At 36.0% G+C, this 19,116-nt stretch overlaps 1 protein-coding gene across 1 annotated transcript in view; it reads left to right on the top strand.

Moving 5' to 3' along the window:
• Nucleotides 1-18,762, top strand: part of drosha (drosha ribonuclease III) — a 53,141-nt gene extending 34,379 nt beyond the window's left edge. The window contains exons 22-31 of the mRNA XM_079801757.1: nucleotides 615-685; nucleotides 1,404-1,448; nucleotides 2,394-2,551; nucleotides 4,714-4,819; nucleotides 5,901-6,042; nucleotides 6,291-6,373; nucleotides 12,328-12,431; nucleotides 14,356-14,448; nucleotides 16,446-16,492; nucleotides 16,803-18,762. Coding sequence (XP_079657883.1) covers nucleotides 615-685; nucleotides 1,404-1,448; nucleotides 2,394-2,551; nucleotides 4,714-4,819; nucleotides 5,901-6,042; nucleotides 6,291-6,373; nucleotides 12,328-12,431; nucleotides 14,356-14,448; nucleotides 16,446-16,492; nucleotides 16,803-16,918 — 965 coding nt within the window. The 3' untranslated portion in view covers nucleotides 16,919-18,762. The remainder of the gene's footprint in view (nucleotides 1-614; nucleotides 686-1,403; nucleotides 1,449-2,393; nucleotides 2,552-4,713; nucleotides 4,820-5,900; nucleotides 6,043-6,290; nucleotides 6,374-12,327; nucleotides 12,432-14,355; nucleotides 14,449-16,445; nucleotides 16,493-16,802) is intronic.
• Nucleotides 18,763-19,116: the final 354 nt, after the last annotated feature.

The following is a 19,116-nucleotide window of genomic DNA, read 5'->3' as shown; positions in this document are numbered from 1 at the left end:
AACATTAGATGGTGTGTATGTTAGTTAACATGCATTAGGTTAACAGCACTTCTTGGTTCAATTTGTATTCTACACATTATATATACACAGAACTCCTGTGTAAGTTTGGATGAGTGACAAACAGTCTTTATTGGATTTATCTTTTTGAAGATAATAAGGTCATATCCGGAACAAACGAATATTCACTTTTCACAGAATTAAAAAAAATCTAGGTATTAGATGTATACTGAGTGTTTACAAAGTAGACACAAATGTTCACAAATGTATTTATTTGGTCAAAAACAGTATTTTTGTAAACAGTAAAATATGATTTCAATTTGAAAAAAGCTACGCCAATTTTCAGTGTCACATGATCCTTCAGAAATGACCAGGATAATTTATTTGAAATAGAAATCTTAACATCATAAGAGTCTCTATTGTCATTTTGATCAATTTAATGTGTTCTTGCTTTCTTTCAAAAAACTATAATGATCCCAAACTTTTGAACCGTAGTGTATAATTTGAACTCTCTTTGATCTTAAATTTGATTTGCTTTAGTGCAAAATTAGACTTTTTGTGTAATTGAGTATTCCTCCTTGGGTTGTTTTTAATTAATTAATTTATTAATTGTTTAGGGGCCGTTTACCTAGAAGGTGGTTTAGAGGAAGCCAAGCTACTCTTTGGGAGACTGCTGTTCAACAGTGAGGTGAGTTTTTGTGTCTGTGTTTGTAGGACTAAATTGGTTTGCATTTAAAGCAAACATTTGTAAACTTTATGGATTTATTACATTGAGCCTGTTAGACAAATGGTGTCGTCATCTTTGGTGTTGTGAACCAATATAAAGATATATACTTTTTTTTGTTTTTTTTACGGGGAGCTTAAAAAATCAATTTTTTGAAGGATAGTTTATAATCGTTTTTTAAACCTTTATTGTCTCTCTAAAATATTTGTCTTCTATATCAGAAGTTTGGGTTTTTCTTTTACCCAGACACTTGAACTTCCGCAGTATAATTTGTAAAGTGTTAAAGTACATTTCAGAAGATAAAAAAAGACCATTTAGTGTTCGCAGCTTACAGATTTTTTTTAAAGCAATTATTTTGTCCCTGATACTGCTGCCATGACTGACATGTTAGAGAACAGTTTTTTTCAGCAGAGTTTCTGTTTTATGATGGAAGTGAGAAGCACAGCAGGGTGACTGCTCGAAGAGCACAAATGTAAATTAATATGATCTGAAAGTAGCTCTATTGGTGTCATCAAATCAGTTAATTGACTGTTGGCTGAAAAAAATGCCCTTGGCATTAGGTACCATACCACGAAAAGTCCATGAGTCAATCCTTATTCTAGCATTTGAAGTCTGAATTGTCCCTTCTCAAGTGGACTGTCATCTTTTATTCAGTTAATTGTCAAATCTCTTCATCTTTCAGGACCTGAGGGATGTTTGGCTCAACTACCCACCTCATCCTTTACAGGTGTGAGCAGATTTGATTTTGAATATTTGTCATGCACCGGTGTAAGACAAACGCATACATACACATTCATCAGACACTTAAATGTGTAGAAGAATAACAAAGTGCAGTAAATGGTAAAACTTTTTGTGCTACAAACCAGTGTGTTTGTTTTAGATAATAAATTAAACCATGATAATAAATAAGACTTTGCCAAATTAAGCAGCATAATGCATTCTTGTTTGTACCGGTAAAATAACTGGAAGTGGCTAAAACAAGAAGATCAAAATAAAAATAATGTTTATAAATATTGTTTAAAAAATGTGCTAATTTTCATTGGTGCAGGGCAATTTAAAGGCACAGTTTACCCAAAAATTTAAATTGTCATCATTTATTCGCCCTCATGTTACTCTAAACTCATAAGTCTTTTGTTCATCTTTGAAACACAAATGCAGAAATTTTTTTTATTCTCTCATAATGCTTGTCAATCCATTGAAAATCCATGCAGGCAACATTTTCAAGCTTCAAAAAGTACATAAAGACACCGTACAAGGAGTCCATATATATTGAGCGGTGTAATCCAAATCTTTTGAGGAGACACAAATGGAAGCTCAAACGTATGTGCTTGACGCACAGAGATATAACAGGGTGTTTGAAATAGAAATGCCTAATTTATATTTTCTTTACAAACTTTTTAAAGCATGAAAATGTTGATTGCCTAGACTTTTAATGGATGGACAAAAGAGAAAATATTAGATGCAGGAAAGTCTTATGGTTTTGGAACAACATGAATTAGGACCAAATTTTCCTTTTTGGGTGAACTGTTGCTTTATTATAAGTTTTATTATAAACTACTGACATTCCAGCAGTTTTTGTTTTATTAAAGAAACATTTCTGTAATATTCATTGTATTAATAAAGTATTTCAGTTTATTTAATGCATACACTACATTTTTTGCTGTATGTTTAGGTGCAGGAGTCACTGACAGACAGACAGTTGATTGAGTCATCTCCAGTTCTGCAGAAACTCACTAATTTTGAGGACACCATTGGAGTGCTGTTCACTCATGTCCGTCTCCTTGCACGGGCCTTCACTCTGCGAACAGTGGGCTTCAACCACCTCACCCTGTAAGTGCATCAATGTGTCTGTGACATTGTAATGATATAATGTATGTAATGTACACTCACCTGGCCACTTTATTAGGTAAACCTTACAAATACTGGTTTGGGACCCTCTTTTGGCTTCAAAACGACCTTAATTCTTTATGGCATAGATTTAGCAAGGTGCTGGAAACATTCCTCAGAGATTTTGGTCCATATGGACATGATAGCATCACACAGTTGCGGCAGATTTGTTGGCTGCACATCCATGATGCAAATCTCCCATTCCACCACATCCCAAAGCTGCTTTGAGATCTGCTGGATTGAGATCTGGCAACTGTGGAGGCTATTTGAGTATAATGAACTCATTGTCATGTTCTAGAAACCAGCTTGAGATGATTTGACCTTTGTGACATGGCGCAATATCCTGCTGGAAGTAGCCATCAGAAGATGGGTACACTGTGGTCTTAAAGAGATAGACATGGTCAGCACCAATACTCAGTACCAATTGAGCATTTAAATGCCACAGCCTACCTAAGGGGCCCAAAGTGTGGCAAGAAAATATCTCCCACACCATTACACCAGGATAGAAGGCAGGATGGATCCATGCTTTCATACTGTTTATGCCAAATTCTGACCTTACCATCTGAGTGTTGCAACCGAAACCCAGACTCATCAGACCAGGAAATGTTTTTCCAATCTTCTATTGTCCATTTTTGGTGAGTCCGTGCAAACCATAGCCTCAGTTTCCTGTTCTTGGCTGACAGGAGTTCCACCCGGTGTGGTCTTCTGCTGCTGTAGCCCATCTGCTTCAAGGTTCATCGTGTTGTCCGTTCAGAAATGCTCTTCTGTATACTCGATTGTAATGAGTGTTTATATAGGTAATGAGTTACTGTTGACTTTCTATCAGCTCGTACCAGTCTGGCCATTCTCCTCTGCCCTCTGGCATCAACAAGGCATTTTTGCCTTAAATCACCTTTCTTCCCAATTCTAATGCTCAGTTTGAACTTCGGCAGATCATCTTTACCATGTCTAAATGTATAAATGCATTGAGTTGCTGCCATTTGATTGGCTGATTAGATATTTTTGGTAATAAGCAGTTGAACAGGTATCTTATAAAGTAGCCAGTGAGTGTATATTATAATGTAAAATATAGGATGTGACCTAAATTCACCAGATAATTCCAACACATTATTCCTTTGTGAAAAGTGTGTGTAATACAGCTGAGTGAGCTGACCTGCAACACTTAACTAGGTTAGAATACCTCTCCAGATCTCTCAACCCTGTAAAGCTTAACATATGTAATAATGTAATAACATTTTTAAATCAATGAGATCATTATAACCGTGACAATTATGTCCGTGCTCTTTTCTCCTTTGCTCTTGTTTCCACATTCTGCGCTTGCGTTTCCAAATGTTGCCGTTAGAGCTTCATGTAAATTAGGGCATGTCTTAGCATCACCATTGGCCCACTAGTTCTAGATTGACAGCTCATCCTCTAGCCAATCAATCGAAGAGGGAAGTTTACGTCACTCCAATGCAACTCATGCCGCAGTTCAGCCAGCCGCTGTTGAGCTACGAGTATAACGCATTCTTTATAACTGTATCTGCAAGGAAATGCATTATTGTATTGTTAATATAATCTTAGGACTCTATTCTTTTGTATGATAAACGTTTTAGGGGTGTTTCTCACAATTAAAGCAGTCAAATGAACATGATCACTTACTGACGCTTGGCTGGCTGTCCAACCAGCCGCTGTTGAGCTATGAGTAGCCTATAACGCATTCTCTATCACTATATCTGCAAGGAAATACATTATTGTATTGTTATGAAAATAATCTTCGGAATCTAAGATTATATTATATAGTAGCCAATCGTGTTCTGCTGTTTCTGACGGCTGCGCCCTGAACGTCAAGTCAGTGAGAAAGGCTGTAATGTATATATCGGAAATGTGTTTAAAAATCATATCACCGTTATTGAAAAAAATTATATTGCGATATATATTGATATTTAATTATTGTCCAGCCCTACCTTTTAAAGTATTAATAAATACAAATCATCGCTTACTACGCCAGGTGGTGGCAACAAGCAAAAAAAGTGTTTGTCATTGAGTCATTCATTCAAGATTCATTCACAAACATTGATTCATCCAATGATGAAACCTCATGCAGCCCATTTATCTGTCTGCAGAGGCCACAACCAGAGGATGGAGTTCCTGGGAGATTCTATCATGCAGCTGGTGGCAACTGAATATCTGTTCATCCACTTCCCAGACCATCATGAAGGACATTTGACAGTAAGTATATCCATCATCTGGTCTTCATTTTATCCCAACATTGGTTTCTATTTTGTATGATTCAGTGTTCACCTACAGGGATCCTTAAAAACTATTTTAACCCTTCAGGGTTTGACTGTAGTACCAAACTATCATGAGAGCCGCCCTTGAACGTCATCAATATTAGAACATAAATTCAGCATGGCTGATGAAAGATCCTCTAGAATGTCATGTGTTTTGTTTTCTAGGAGATCTGGAATTACTCATGTATTTGTTGTAATTTACCTTCCATAAGTGCAAATATATATCTGTGTATCGTACTGGACATTTAAACGGTATATATTCACTGGGTATTCCTATAGAAAGTACATTCAGCTTTAGTGTGACTTTTATTTTAAGGATAGTTGAATAAGGTGAGCAATCGGGATCAATATTACCTCTTTTTTTTCTTGCTGAACAAATCTTTTCTCTATTGGGTGGCCACCTGGGATATACATTTCTGGGAAATACATTTCACTATGGTCAAATCACAGATGCTGATATAGAAGCATATTGTATGGCGGAGGAGAAAACCCACTATAATTTTCAAAATACTGTCATGTTTTTCAGATGAGAAGGTAGTTGTTTAAACCTCAAATCTGTAGTTTATTTATAAAGATAAAGCCTTTTAGAATAATTTGCTCTGATGCTTTTGGAGTTGTGAAGTCTGGGCGTTCACTGGGCACTCATGTACCCCATAAGAAATGTCTGATCTCGGCAAGTCCTTTTGACATTTACCACTAGCTCGGATGTCTCTGTAATGGTTAAACATGAAATAACCCGCTCTGCATTAAAAAAAAACCCCAGCTGGCTCTCCAGAGGTTGGGTTTTACATCCCCTCTAGGAATTGCGTTCAGAGGTGAAAACGTTTCTTGTTGAGGGCCAGAATTGAGAACCCCTGATTAATAGTTTTGTTTAGTTTCACATTGATAATAGCAATTTTTTGTATTTTATTTTTAATCATTAGGAAAATAAATTGGACAAATGAGGGAATGATATAATCAAAAGGATGGGATCTGTTTAGTCAGTACAAGTGTTCAACAAGTGTGTTGTGTGATTGTAGCTCCTGCGCAGCTCTTTGGTGAATAACCGGACTCAGGCAAAGGTTGCAGAGGAATTGGGCATGCAGGAATTTGCCATCACCAATGACAAGACCAAGCGACCTGTTGCCCTGCGGACCAAGACTTTAGCCGATCTACTGGAGTGTAAGTATGACACTAAAATCAAATCTCCCTTGCAATTATCTGCATTCAACATTTACAAAAATGGCAAAAAACATTTGACTATAAATAATATAATATTTATCGGAGGAACGAAAAGTTATTAAAATTACAAGTTAAATCATTACAAATCCCAGAGGTCCTACAGAATGTGTTGTTATTTATTTATTCCTAATATACTCATTCATTTTATATCCATCTAAATTTCTTATGTTTTTTTCCCTACTCCCCAGCATTCATTGCAGCTCTTTACATCGATAAAGACCTGGAGTTTGTGCACACATTTATGAATGTTTGCTTCTTCCCACGACTCAAGGTATGGCAAACTTATTTGGAGATTAACTGAGATTCAGGTTATCTGATATTTTTTACCCATATTCACACGTCTGCGCTTCAGTTATTATAAGCGATGCTTTTGATTTCACTCAGTCACAATAAAAAGATCTGTGCTGTAGACTCACCTCAATGTAGGGGGGTAACAATTATCTCGTTTTCTCAATTAATCAATTACAAATCCTGACGCATATCGTGCATCGTGATTCGTTTTTCTCGGTCAGTAGTCAGTTTAAAATGCTAAGAATCGAATTAATCTATAGATAGATGGTGATTCAATGCTTTAAAATATATAAGCAACAATTATTACATGCGCAAATTAATGGATGTTGTGCTTTACTTGTAATATGAAGATATATTTCCATGATTTTTTAAATTGTAATTTTGGCTGCCCATGAGATGGGTCATACCATTGACATTACGTGAGCAGATGAAGTAAAACCACACTTATTCAAGGATGTGCATATATTGCATGGACGGAGCAAAAACAATGTTCACAAAGTGAACAAAGTGTCTAAAATGGAAGCACACGGTTCAATTGTGACAGACAATAAATATTGTATATACCTGCTTTAGAAACATTCCAGTAGACACTGCTTCGAGGAATTAGAAGTGAAAAGGCGAGACAATTACATTTTAAAGCATCCATCTGAAAACAAACCTGGAAAAAGACTTGAGGATTTGGGGAGAAAAACAAGAGATTAATTCCAATTAATCTTTTCATACTGTTCCAGCTTAACCCCTTGGAGTCTGAGCTGTTTTGGGGCCCTTTAGAAGTTTTGACATGCTCTGACATTTGTGCATTTTTCAGTTGCTTATAAACATATTAATGGCAAAAGTGTAATTACACTGCATTCAGCACAAACTGGGCTACCATAATATGTGAGCAACATGTATGTACATGCTTGTATTTTTGAGAGAATAATGTTTATGCATAATTTTTGAAAAAACAAAAAAAACAGGCTTCAAAACACACAATAAATATGTGTTCACAAGCCCTTTGATTATTGGGTGTTTTTGTTTAGAGTTTTTGCTTTAAACTGATGTGAGAATCATTGAGCCTACTCATTCACATAAAACAATATATTCATTTACATTTTGTAAAACACTTTTTCTGTACTCAGGCCTTATGCGAGTAGGCATGAACGATTCATGAATAATAATATGATAATTCCTGAGAAACAAAGACCTGCATAATAATGAGCTGCATAATAAATGAGCTTTAGGTATGCCTACTAGATTTTAGGTTCACTAGATAAGTACAGTAACAGTTAAAAAAAAATATTTTTTTTACTTAAAGCAAGCTAAATTATCTGCCAAAAAAGAAACAAGATTTCAATCAGAAATGTTTTTGAAAGAAGAGCTAAAAAAAAACAGTAATATTGACAATTGGTAATGATGAATGTTATAAGTAAAATATTTGGGATTTAAAACAACATAATGCAATGCAATTATGATTTCAAATAGTATCTGGTGACTTTAGGTTGATTGGGACACTTTTTCCCTGTCATTTCAATGGCAAATATTTTCTGAATCATTTGTAAACGATCAAATACACACAATACTCAAATATCATTCCGAGCTTCAGTCAGAAACATGTGAAATGCATGAGCCAGCGCTAAGGCTATTGTCTGCTATATTGGTATCAAATATACTAATATATGTATTATACCAGTCTGTTATATTATATCAAATATATTAAAAACATTGATTAAAATTAAGATACAATTTATACAAAACAAAATTCAGTTTAAAGAAAGCAATTAACTTTCTAAAAAACAAACAAAAAACAACAATATAGGGTATAATATTTAAACATCAATATGAAGCAAAATTCGTTTTAAAAACATTGATTAATATTAAGATACAATTTATACAAAACGAAATTCAGTTTAAAGAAAGCAATTAACTTTCTAAAAAACAAACAAAAAAACAACAACATAGGGTATAATATTTAAACATCAATATGAAGCAAAATTCGTTTTAAAAACATTGATTAAAATTAAGATACAATTTATACAAAACAAAATTCAGTTTAAAGAAAGCAATTAACTTTCTAAATAACAAACAAAAAAACAACAACATAGGGTATACTATTTTAAACATCAATATGAAGCAAAATTCGTTTTAAAAACATTGATTAAAATTAAGATACAATTTATACAAAACAAAATTCACTGTAAAAAAAGGCAATTAATACTCAAATATAATTTCCATCTAAAGTTCATTTATGAGACGCGTGAGCTAAGGCTATTGTCTGTTATATTGACTTCTTATAAAATAAGAAGCAACTATATTAAAAACATTGATTAAAATTAAGATTTATACAAAACGAAAACAGGCCAAATAAATCTTGTCTAAACAGTCTTGCGTCATGTTGCATCAGGATTTATATTTAAACAGTCTTTTTGCGTTTAATATTCACAGATGCTAACTGAGCCTTTTAAACTTGGCCTACCTTACAATGAGCCCTGCATCAGCTTTCCGTGAGGAGAATTATTCCAGGATTATTACTCAAAGCGATGTATCTGACCCATAGCTTCACTTGATATGTTTGTTTGAGTTGATGTGTGTGTGGGCGTCTACGCATGGATTGCCTGTATTTGAATCTGAATGAGCACGCGGCCGTATTAGCGGGTAATGAGGCAGTAATGAGTTGACTGATATCTCCCACTTTTCACACAGATTACATAAATACAGAATATTTGTTTTTGTTTTGATTTACATGATTTAAACCTGACATTTCAACGTTTCTTTAGACATATGTTTGTGTGTCAAGGTTTCACTAAGCTAGAGGTCATTTTCTGAAGAGAATCAGATTAGACATCATTGAGAGAGAGGCTGAAGATCGCAAATCATGTTTGTTTCCCTTATTTTGCAAAAAGCACAACAATTTGTTTTTATTGTGACTGTACACAAAAAAATAGAAACTTAACAGAATATAATGATGTATAACACTTGCCTGAATGATAAAAAACGACAGAGTTATTTGAGTCTCTTTGGCACTGATAAGAAAAAAAGCAAGCCAATCAAGCCGGCGCGACGGCCGACTCGAGAGGGTTAATACAAAAAAAGGAAAATAATTCTTGTTATACAGTACCATGTCACATTAAAATACCAAGCATTCTGTTATTTTCCTGACATCTGAAAATAGAACATGAAGGAAATTTTACAGCTCATTCACTCAAACTGACTGATAAGGATTTTTTGTAGCGCAACCTTATGATTTGAAATTATTTGTTGCAGTCTTTCAGCCTTGCCTCCCGTAATCTAAAACGCAGTAGGCTCGTTGGAAAAAAAGGTGGTTAGCAACAGCAGACACCTGGCACATTTTCTTTCAGAATCATCATTGGCTGGTAGAAAGGAAAAGTAAAAAACTGTAGCATTTGTAGAGTAATTTAAAGGGTAACTAAACCCCTGCTCAGAGCTTAACTCCACCCACTGGCAAATTTTGAAAAATGCTGGAAAAGTGGGCAGAGCCCAGCGGAGACAGAGGGGACGAACTGAGGGCGGGGCTGAGCGGAGGGCGTGCACCTGAGACCCGCATTAACGGGTTGATTGACAGCTGTCAGACTCGCGAGTCGCAAAGATGGAGAATGACTGGAGTGACGCCAGCTTTGCAACAGAGCGGTCATTTCTCCTACCTTCACCTGAAGTGGAGGAGGGTGGATTGTCTGTAGACACAAACCCGGAGCCTTATCAATGCGAGCCGCTGCTCAAACTGCGTTAACTCCCGATGCAGACGATGCTAGTGAAGCAGCCACGCAAGAGAACTGACCTAATCTATCTGCGTCTGCGGCAACCACTTGCGTGTCAGGGTTTGAAAGCGCGTCTCATGTATGAAAATTATCTGTACACATGACGGGTGGCAATAATATCGCAAGAAAAGCCTGACGTGTACTGACAACTGCATTATTTAACCGTATTTTCTTCAATACAATGTTAAAGCAAGTGTCAAGTCAGTTTCATTCATAATGTTTCTACTTCATGTAATATGACAGTTCATACTGGAGTGAAGCCGTTCTCATCATGTGATTGGGGGAAACATTTCTGAGCGCATGGTGAGCTCGTGCCAGGGGCGCGGATAGTGAGCCGTTGGAGGTACCATCCTACGTCACGATGTACCACAACGTCCAATAGGAAAATTCAACTGCAGTAGCCACTGTTCAACCTTAAGAGGGCAGCACTTTGGCGGTTTTACACCATATTTTATAGAATTAAAACCCTTTATACTCAAATGTCAAAACATTTACTCGAATCAATGAACAGCATTAATAAAGCCCCAGTATTACAGATCATTAACTAAAAAAAGTTGGTTTAGGGTTTAGTTACCCTTTAAAACCCGACTCAACCAATCATAACCGGAACTGTCCGTTTTATGAATCATTTTTTAATAATAATTCACTGAGCTTTCAATCACAAGTGAAGACATAGAAAGAGAACAAAGAGGCCTTACTATTCAGTGAAGAAAAGTTTGTTAAGAATTAATTGAGAGAGTGCATGATATTCTAGGGTAGTCTATCCATGGAAGCATTAATGCATCTGGAACACTTTAATAAGGTTGTGTAGCCTATAGACATTAATCACCAGAGAAACAAGCATGCAGCCATCTTTAGAATTGTGTTTGTGTTAAGTTCTGTTTTTGTGGTAGCTTTGTAGGTACAGAGCTACATAATCTTGGACTTGGTTTTTGTAAATTTCTACTTATACCTATTTTTATAGGCTATTAAAGTGATGTAGCATAATTAAAGGGATAGTTACTCAAAAATGAAAATGACCCCATGATTTACTCACCCTCAATCCATTATAAAAGTAATCCACATGGCTCCAGGAGGTTAATAAGGCCTTCTGAAGTGAACCGTTTTATTTAACACGTTATAAAGTAAAATATCTAGCTTCGATGACTATGACGTCGGATGTTTTGAACTGTGAGAGGCGCTACACTTTCTTCGTAAGTTGAATACAGAAGACGGTCCGCCAGAAGCTAGATATTTTACTTTATAAATATGGATATTTTTCTTACACAAATGCATCAATTCACTTCAGCAGGCCTTTATTAACCCCCCGGAGCCGTATGGATTACTTTTATAATGGATGGATGCACTTTTTTGGTCTTCAAATTTTGGGCTGCCATTATAATGCTTGGAAGAGCCAGGACATGTTTTAATAAAACTTTGATTGTATTCGTCTGAAAGAAGAATGTCATATACACCTAGGATGGCTTGGGTGATTAAATCATGGGGTGATTTTCATTTTTGAGTGAACTATCCCTTTAAGAACTACTGTAACATGAACTTAACATTTTACAATGGACATGTTTTTTTTTTTTTTTGCCCTTCTCTCTGACCACATTAAGGCCGCTGTGCACCCTGACTAAGGCACATTAGGGGAAGCATTTAAATAATCCTATGAATGCACTTAAAAAGTGGAGAATCACATTGTCAATTGAATCTCATTGAGAATTGTTTTGGATCTAATCAAAATCATTTGAATCGAATGCAAAAATCGTTCTGTGTTTCACTCCGTGTTTTTTTATCTGAGAAAAAAAAACATTCATCGAAATAATGTGCTGTTTACAGAGGACATTGTCTTGTATTCGAACCTGGCTGTTTTTTAATTGTCAGCATCTTCTGCTGTGAGCACATTTTTAGAGAACTCAAGTCAAGTTAAAAATAATCCCTCCTGAAACAGCACTTCTGGTTGGATAAAAAAAAAAGACTGGAACAGGTTTCCAAATCATGAGACACGTTTCTGGTCTTAGCCTACACATCCACTAGCATGGCAGAAACCTCAAAGCCCTCAGGTCTGCACAAGTGGACGTGTGCAGTCAGTGTCTGCTTTTTTCCTAAAACAACTACTATATCTTGTGATTGATTGTTTTGTATTTGTATATAAAAATGTTTCATTTTTCAATGTACTGCTGTTTTATTGTTTCAGGAGTTCATCTTGAACCAGGACTGGAATGATCCAAAATCGCAGCTGCAGCAGTGCTGTTTAACCTTGCGGACGGAGGGCAAAGAGCCAGACATTCCTCTATACAAGTAAGAAGCGTCTGTCCATAAACATCCTTTGATTCACCTCTTCATCTCTTTCCACTTATAATTATCTGTTTTTAGAGATTTACATTGAGCCCAAACAGTATCAGGACACAAAGGAATACATGTGGTCTTTGAGAATGCACGTCACAGGATAACGGGTCCTACTCTTTTACACAACATACATGCAAAAGTATTCAAACTCCTTTGTTTTTGTTCACATTTTGTTGAAGCTTTATGCTGTTTTTTTTTCCACAATCTACACTCTATACCCCAACATGACAAAGAAAAAAACTGATTTTGTGATAACTTTGCCCTAGTTTCATCCCACTTCATGGATTATATTTAAGATGATTCTACACTTTGAAAAGGCATACACCTGTCTCAATAAATTTGAATTTATGTATTTAATCAGGGACAATGCACAGAAAAAACATTAGTCTAAAAAAGAAGAGATGTCATGTGCCAGGTTATAGCAAAAAATGCTAATTTCCACCCGCAGTCCCTGGCTAAACAGGGACTGCGAGTATAAGGTCTAACAGCTGAAAATGCATATTATAACAAAAACCACGCCATGAGGTCAAAGGAACAGACTGCAAAGATCAGAGACAGCATTGTGTAGAGGCACAGATCTGGGTATGGCTACAAAAAGTAACTGCTGCATTGAAGTTTCTCAAGAACACAGTGGCCTGGCCTCCATCATTCTTAAATGGATAGAGTTTAGAAGGACCAAGACTCTTCCTAGGGCTAGTTGTCCAGCCAAATTGAGAAATCATAAGAAAAGGACCTTGGTATCTGTTTGAGATCATGCGTGGAGATGGGAGAAACTTGCAGAAGGACCACCATCTCTGCAATGATCCAACAATCCAGGCTTTAAGGCAGAGTGACCGGATGGAAGCCCCTACTCAATTGAAAAATGAATTCCTGCTTGGACTCTGAGAACAAGATTCTTGGAATACAGCAAAATATAGAGGTATTAAGGAAAACCTGGTCCAGAGCACCAGAATCTGTGCCAAAAATTCACCTTCTAACAGGACAATGACCTCAAGACCCCAAACTCTATGAAAGTGGACCAGCCAGAGCCCAGACTTGAACCTAATCAAACGTCTCTGGAGAGTTGAGATTTGCTATATAACATGTATCGATATACTGAAAGGGTTCTCAACTCTAGCCCCCGAGGTCCACTTTCCTGCAGAGTTTAGCTCCAATCTTGATCAAACTCACCTGCCTGTAACTTTTTAGTAATCCTGAAGACCTTGATTAGCTTGTTCAGGTGTGCAAATATAGTATATTGAGATTTTTCAGAATTTGTGGAAAGGAGTTCAGTTAGGAGGTCAAAAATTGTAGAAGCTCATAAATCATGTGCAGTTCTAAGGTCTGAAGAGACAATCATACAGGAAAGAAGCTAGTCAGTTGAGTTTGTGGCAAAACCTTTTACAGTCCTTGAGTATTGTTGTCTTTTATGATAATGCATACTCAGAAAGTAGAATTGAAATGACAATCTTGTCTCGTGAGCTAAGTGTCTCATCACACCCCTACCATACAGTTAATTTCTAGATCACATGTCCCCCACTTTCTATTTGAAACATATAATCTTCTATAAGCCTAATTAAAGATCGATCTGGCTGAATCATTGGCAGAAATGGCCAATAGCAGTCTGATCTGGCCAGCTACTGTGTGTTGGGCTAAAGAACAGTATGTACATTGGATCTTTAGTGGTTGAGGGGTGATACTTTTTCTGCAGCTTTAATGTATGTTGTCATGTTTACTTGCATTTACTGCTGTAAGGCCACTGGACTGTGTAAAGTCCTGTCATCTCTTTTTCTATTCTGATATAGTAATAGTATAATGTGGCCACAAATCCACTTAATTGTTCCGATTAAGTGGTTTAGTTCATCTTAACTGTGATGCTCTTCATCTTGTTTTACAGAACACTTCAGACAGTTGGACCCTCTCATGCCAGGACCTACACTGTGGCAGTGTATTTTAAAGGTGAACGTATTGGCTGTGGAAAAGGACCAAGGTACTAATACACCCAGATATTTACCCTCATTGCTACATTGCTGCATATCCCTTCTTCTAAATGTCTGGTCCTGTGACAAAATATATGAATTACAGTATATAGGTACACTGTTGTTTAAATTTTTAAATTGCAATGTACAGTGATTATTATAAAGGGGTTTAATCCGCAGCTCAGTACTCGCTACTCGTGAGTACTTTAAATAAGCTACTCTTTTACTCTTACTCAAGTTGATTTTTGGACAAGTAATTTTACTCTACTCACACTACATTTTTGGAAAGTAATGGTACTTTTACTGGGGTATATTATTTTCAGCACTCTTTTCACCTCTGATCGTCTACTTGAAGTACCAATATCACAATGTCATTTATCAGCATGGATCTGCATGGTCGAATCAAAGGAAACTATGAGTTTTATGTAAATTACACTGATATTGGTGCATTTTAAAAGTGGTCTAAACGGTTATTAACTCCCTTACTTATCTTACAAAAAGAAGCAACTTGGGCTTCACTACTATTTTTCTTTGTCATCAAATCTTTTCACACCATACCAATTAGGGGTGTAATGATATACCTATGCCACAGTTCGGTTCATGTCATGGTTTTGGAGCCACGGTTAGGTTCTGTTTGCTTTGGAGGCAGGGTTCATGGCAGGGCACCAGCAATAATAACACTAGATTCACTTTTAACTTAATAACAACAGCAATAATTTAACTTATTAACTTTATACATTGGCTTCACGTTTTCTTTAGAGCAGTTAGCATACCCAAGTAAACTAAAATGAAATAAATGCCTCCACTGTAGACTAGTCAGAAATAATCTACTAATTTTACCATTTACCATAATGTTTAAAAAAAAAAAACAAGCACATTTATTTCATAAAAATTGATGACACACAAGTAAATGTCCCACTTTAGCCTACTTAACAAACACTTAAATTGGATGAATATGACTAATACTGATGAATAAATAGGCCTATAAGTTAAAGCTATTAAATAGCAGTTTTTGTTAATACTATAAAGTAGCCACCACACATACCAGTTACCATGGTGAATACACAATACATCATGAACTGTTAATGAAACACGAAACACTCAGCTAACACACGTCGAACCAGTTACTTGATTTTTTGGGACTTTACTTTTATTTCATGACTTAAAAATTTACATTGTAACGTTTCATGCTCATAGTTTCGCTTGTATACGGCACACATGTGTAACTAAAGAGTGTGCACTACGAGTGCAGTATAATGGCTGACCGGACAGGAAAGCGGTTTTCTGAAATGAGAGAGATTTTTTTATTTCGTAACAAGCTACGGAAATGACGATGTTGCTGGGACTCCAAGGTAGCATTTTGTCTATTTGGTTAAATGGGGAAATTGGCTCTCTTTGTCCTTCCACCATGCAGCTTGAGCGATCACCCAAGTCACGTGACATGCACTTGGAAGACAAAAGTTAGTGTATATTTAGTAAATAATATTATTAGAATAATATTTAGTAAAAATACAGCTGTTAAGCTTTTTTTTTTAACTGTTAAGCAGTTAAGCTTTTCTTTGAGAAAAGAACAGAACAGCACTAAAGTCATTCTATAAAAAGGTGTGTATAAGTAAAGATGTGTTCAGAGTTTTGTGTGTTCGCTCTGACTACGTCACCTTCTTCGTTGCTCTGGTTAGTTGTAAGCGCTATCATATTGCATGCAGAGGGAATTTGAAAAACAGCCGTTTATCCCGCCTCTCGGATTGAGCCCAGACCCAACATCTTGATGTGGGTCTGGCTTGTCAGGCTAACAGTGATTTGCAAATATCACCAGACTATCACACTACCACCTTGTGTGACTGAGGTGGTTCTTTTGAAGTGCCGTGTTTGGTTTTTGGCTTTCACACATGAAGATTGCACAATTGAAACCCTAACCTCAACACCAAAAAAAACCTCATCACTCATACAGTCATGTGAAAATGTTTGCGCTTCTGAACATTTATAACTTTCCATTTTATCCCAACAGTATTCAACAAGCCGAGATGGGTGCAGCCATGGATGCCCTGGAGAAATGTGAGTGATTTTGATAAAAGCCTACATGAAAACTTTTCTTCTAAAGCCATTCCCTATTTTGTGAAAAATACCAGTGTCTTTAAACTTCCAAATGACACCTGTTTGATGGGGTACAATGGACGTTACTTTTGCCATTTAATTTGGTGCTGCTAGTGGTGCAGAAAGTGCACTGCAGCAAACACGTTATGGAAATAATGTTAATTACAGTGCAGATGTTTGGTTTGTTGAAGCAACCATTACAGTCCTAAAGGCTATGAAAATCTTGGTTTTCTACTTTACGTGTGTGTTTTTTTCCTCTTGTCTTCTCCAGACAACTTTCCTCAGATGGCTCATCAGAAGCGCTTCATCGAAAGGAAGTACCGGCAAGAACTGAAGGAAATGAGACGAGAGCGAGAGCGTCAGGAGAGAGATAGTGATGAGGGGTAGAACAGCAGAAAGGGAAGGAAAAAAGCAGGATGTTATAGGAAGTGAGTTGCACAACAGCAGGCTTAATGAATCCACCAATCTTTATTGGTGTTGGTTGTTGTTGTTCTGTGTATAAATCTGCTTTGTTTGTTAATCCAATTCACACAGTTGATATGTTTTAAAAAGAGAAACAAATTGTGAAATAAACCAAACCACCAAATATGTTTGATTTTTGTGTGCATACTGAAGCCTCGGATGGTTATTTTTGCCGGGTCAGCCCTCATCCTCTTCTAGGGGTCATTTCAACCCAAAATCTTTAGTTCATTTTTTTTTAAATTGAGTGTTCATTGGAGTGGTCCAACACCTTTTGAGGTTTTGTCGCACTTGAGCTTGGAATACACAAAAACAAAATTTACTGGATTCGTGGAGTTCATGTGTTTGTAATAAAAATAGTAAAATCCTTCCCTCACTGTGAATTTTGACCCCTATTGGAATGAATGGGATTTTTTTTTTTTTTTTGTCAAAAAATATATACAAAATTTGGCACAATCCAAAACAAACACATACACAAATGAAGGCATGAGAGTATAGAAACATCCCCAATGCAGAACACACTCGCATGCGTACGCACACCCCTAGGAATTCCCATTAAACTGATGGGGGGGTCATATAATGGGGACAATTTTTTTTTTCTTTTTTCTCTCAAATAAAAATCAATTGGTTACAATGCACTCTGCACACCGATATGAAGTGGTTAGAACACACGTACAATGCAGAACATGAACAAAGCTGTTTTAACAAGTTTTTGCATGTAATGTAGTTATTTTCTATTTAAAGGGATAGTTCACCCAAAAATGAAAAATCTGTTATCATTTACATTTACCCTCAAGTTGTTCCAAACCTGTATGAGTTTCTTCGTTCTGCTGAACCCAAAAGAAGATATATTGATGAATGTTTGTAACAAAGCAGATAGAGCAACCGTTGACTACATAGTATTTTTTTACCCTATTATGGTAGTCAATGGTTGCTCTATTTGCTTTGTTACAAACATTATTCAAAAATATCTTATTTTGGGTTCAGCAGAACAAAGAAACTCATATACCGGTTTGGAACAACTTGAGGGTGAGTAAATGATGACAGAATTTTCATTTTTGGGTGAACTATCCCTTTAAGTGAAAAATGTGAATGTGCTTATTTATAATTGATTAAAAAAATGGTAATCTAGTTATTTAGAGGTAAATAAAAAAATATCTATAAAAAAAATTTGCATTACAAATAGAAATAAATTTAGGGTTTTGAGACATCATAATCTATAACAGAATTTTCCACAATATTTTGTCCATTTGGGATTTTTCGGATTGTGAAATATGGCTGTTACATACCAGAATGGAGACCGGTAAATTAAGTCATTCCAGATGTTCTCTTTGTTCGTGGTCCAAACACTTTTGCTAGAATCCTGTTGAGGGTTTTTTTTCCTTTCAGATCTTTTGGTGACTTCACATCCATTTTAATGGACCAAAAAGATTTCTTATTGCCTATGTACATTCAATTTGCACTTGACCACATAAATGTGCCTTGGCAAAATTGACATAAATAGTATATACTGTTCCTAAACTGTATGCAGAAATTTTACCACGACTCAAGGAAATTAAATTCATATTGGTCTATTGTTGGTGATGAAAGATACTCATGCTCCTTAAAATCCCTGTCTGATACCCTGTTTTTTTACATGTTGGAAAATATGTTAATTCAACCATATTGGATTTTTGAAAACATGTTGGATTAATTGACTGTTGTCCTTTATTTTGTTGAATGAATTAAGTGTTGTAACAACAGTGATAATAGAACAGTGACAAATTTGCATTAAAAACAAAGAAACATTATTTTCCATTTTCCCCCCTCTCTCTCCCTAATGCCTCATCACCTTATGGAGTAATTATTTTTTAATATTAAAGTGATGTATAGCATCATTAAGAAAAAACATGATTTAACAATGAATAAATTGTATTTTATTAACCAAGATGAATGACTATATGATAACAGATATTAAATGCATAGTCTAGAATGTAGGATAATACATGTTGCACATGTTGCATAGCTCAAACAGTAGAGCATGGTGCTAGCAACGCCAAGGTCATGGGTCAAGAACTGACAAAAATGTAAAATGTGTACCTTGAATGCAATGTAAGTCGCTTTTGATAAAAGCGTCTGCCAAATGC

This window comes from Gobio gobio (assembly GCF_949357685.1).
Source record: "Gobio gobio genome assembly, chromosome: 20".
NCBI classification, from domain to species: domain Eukaryota; kingdom Metazoa; phylum Chordata; class Actinopteri; order Cypriniformes; family Gobionidae; genus Gobio; species Gobio gobio.
This window is presented reverse-complemented; position numbering and strand designations above follow the sequence as displayed.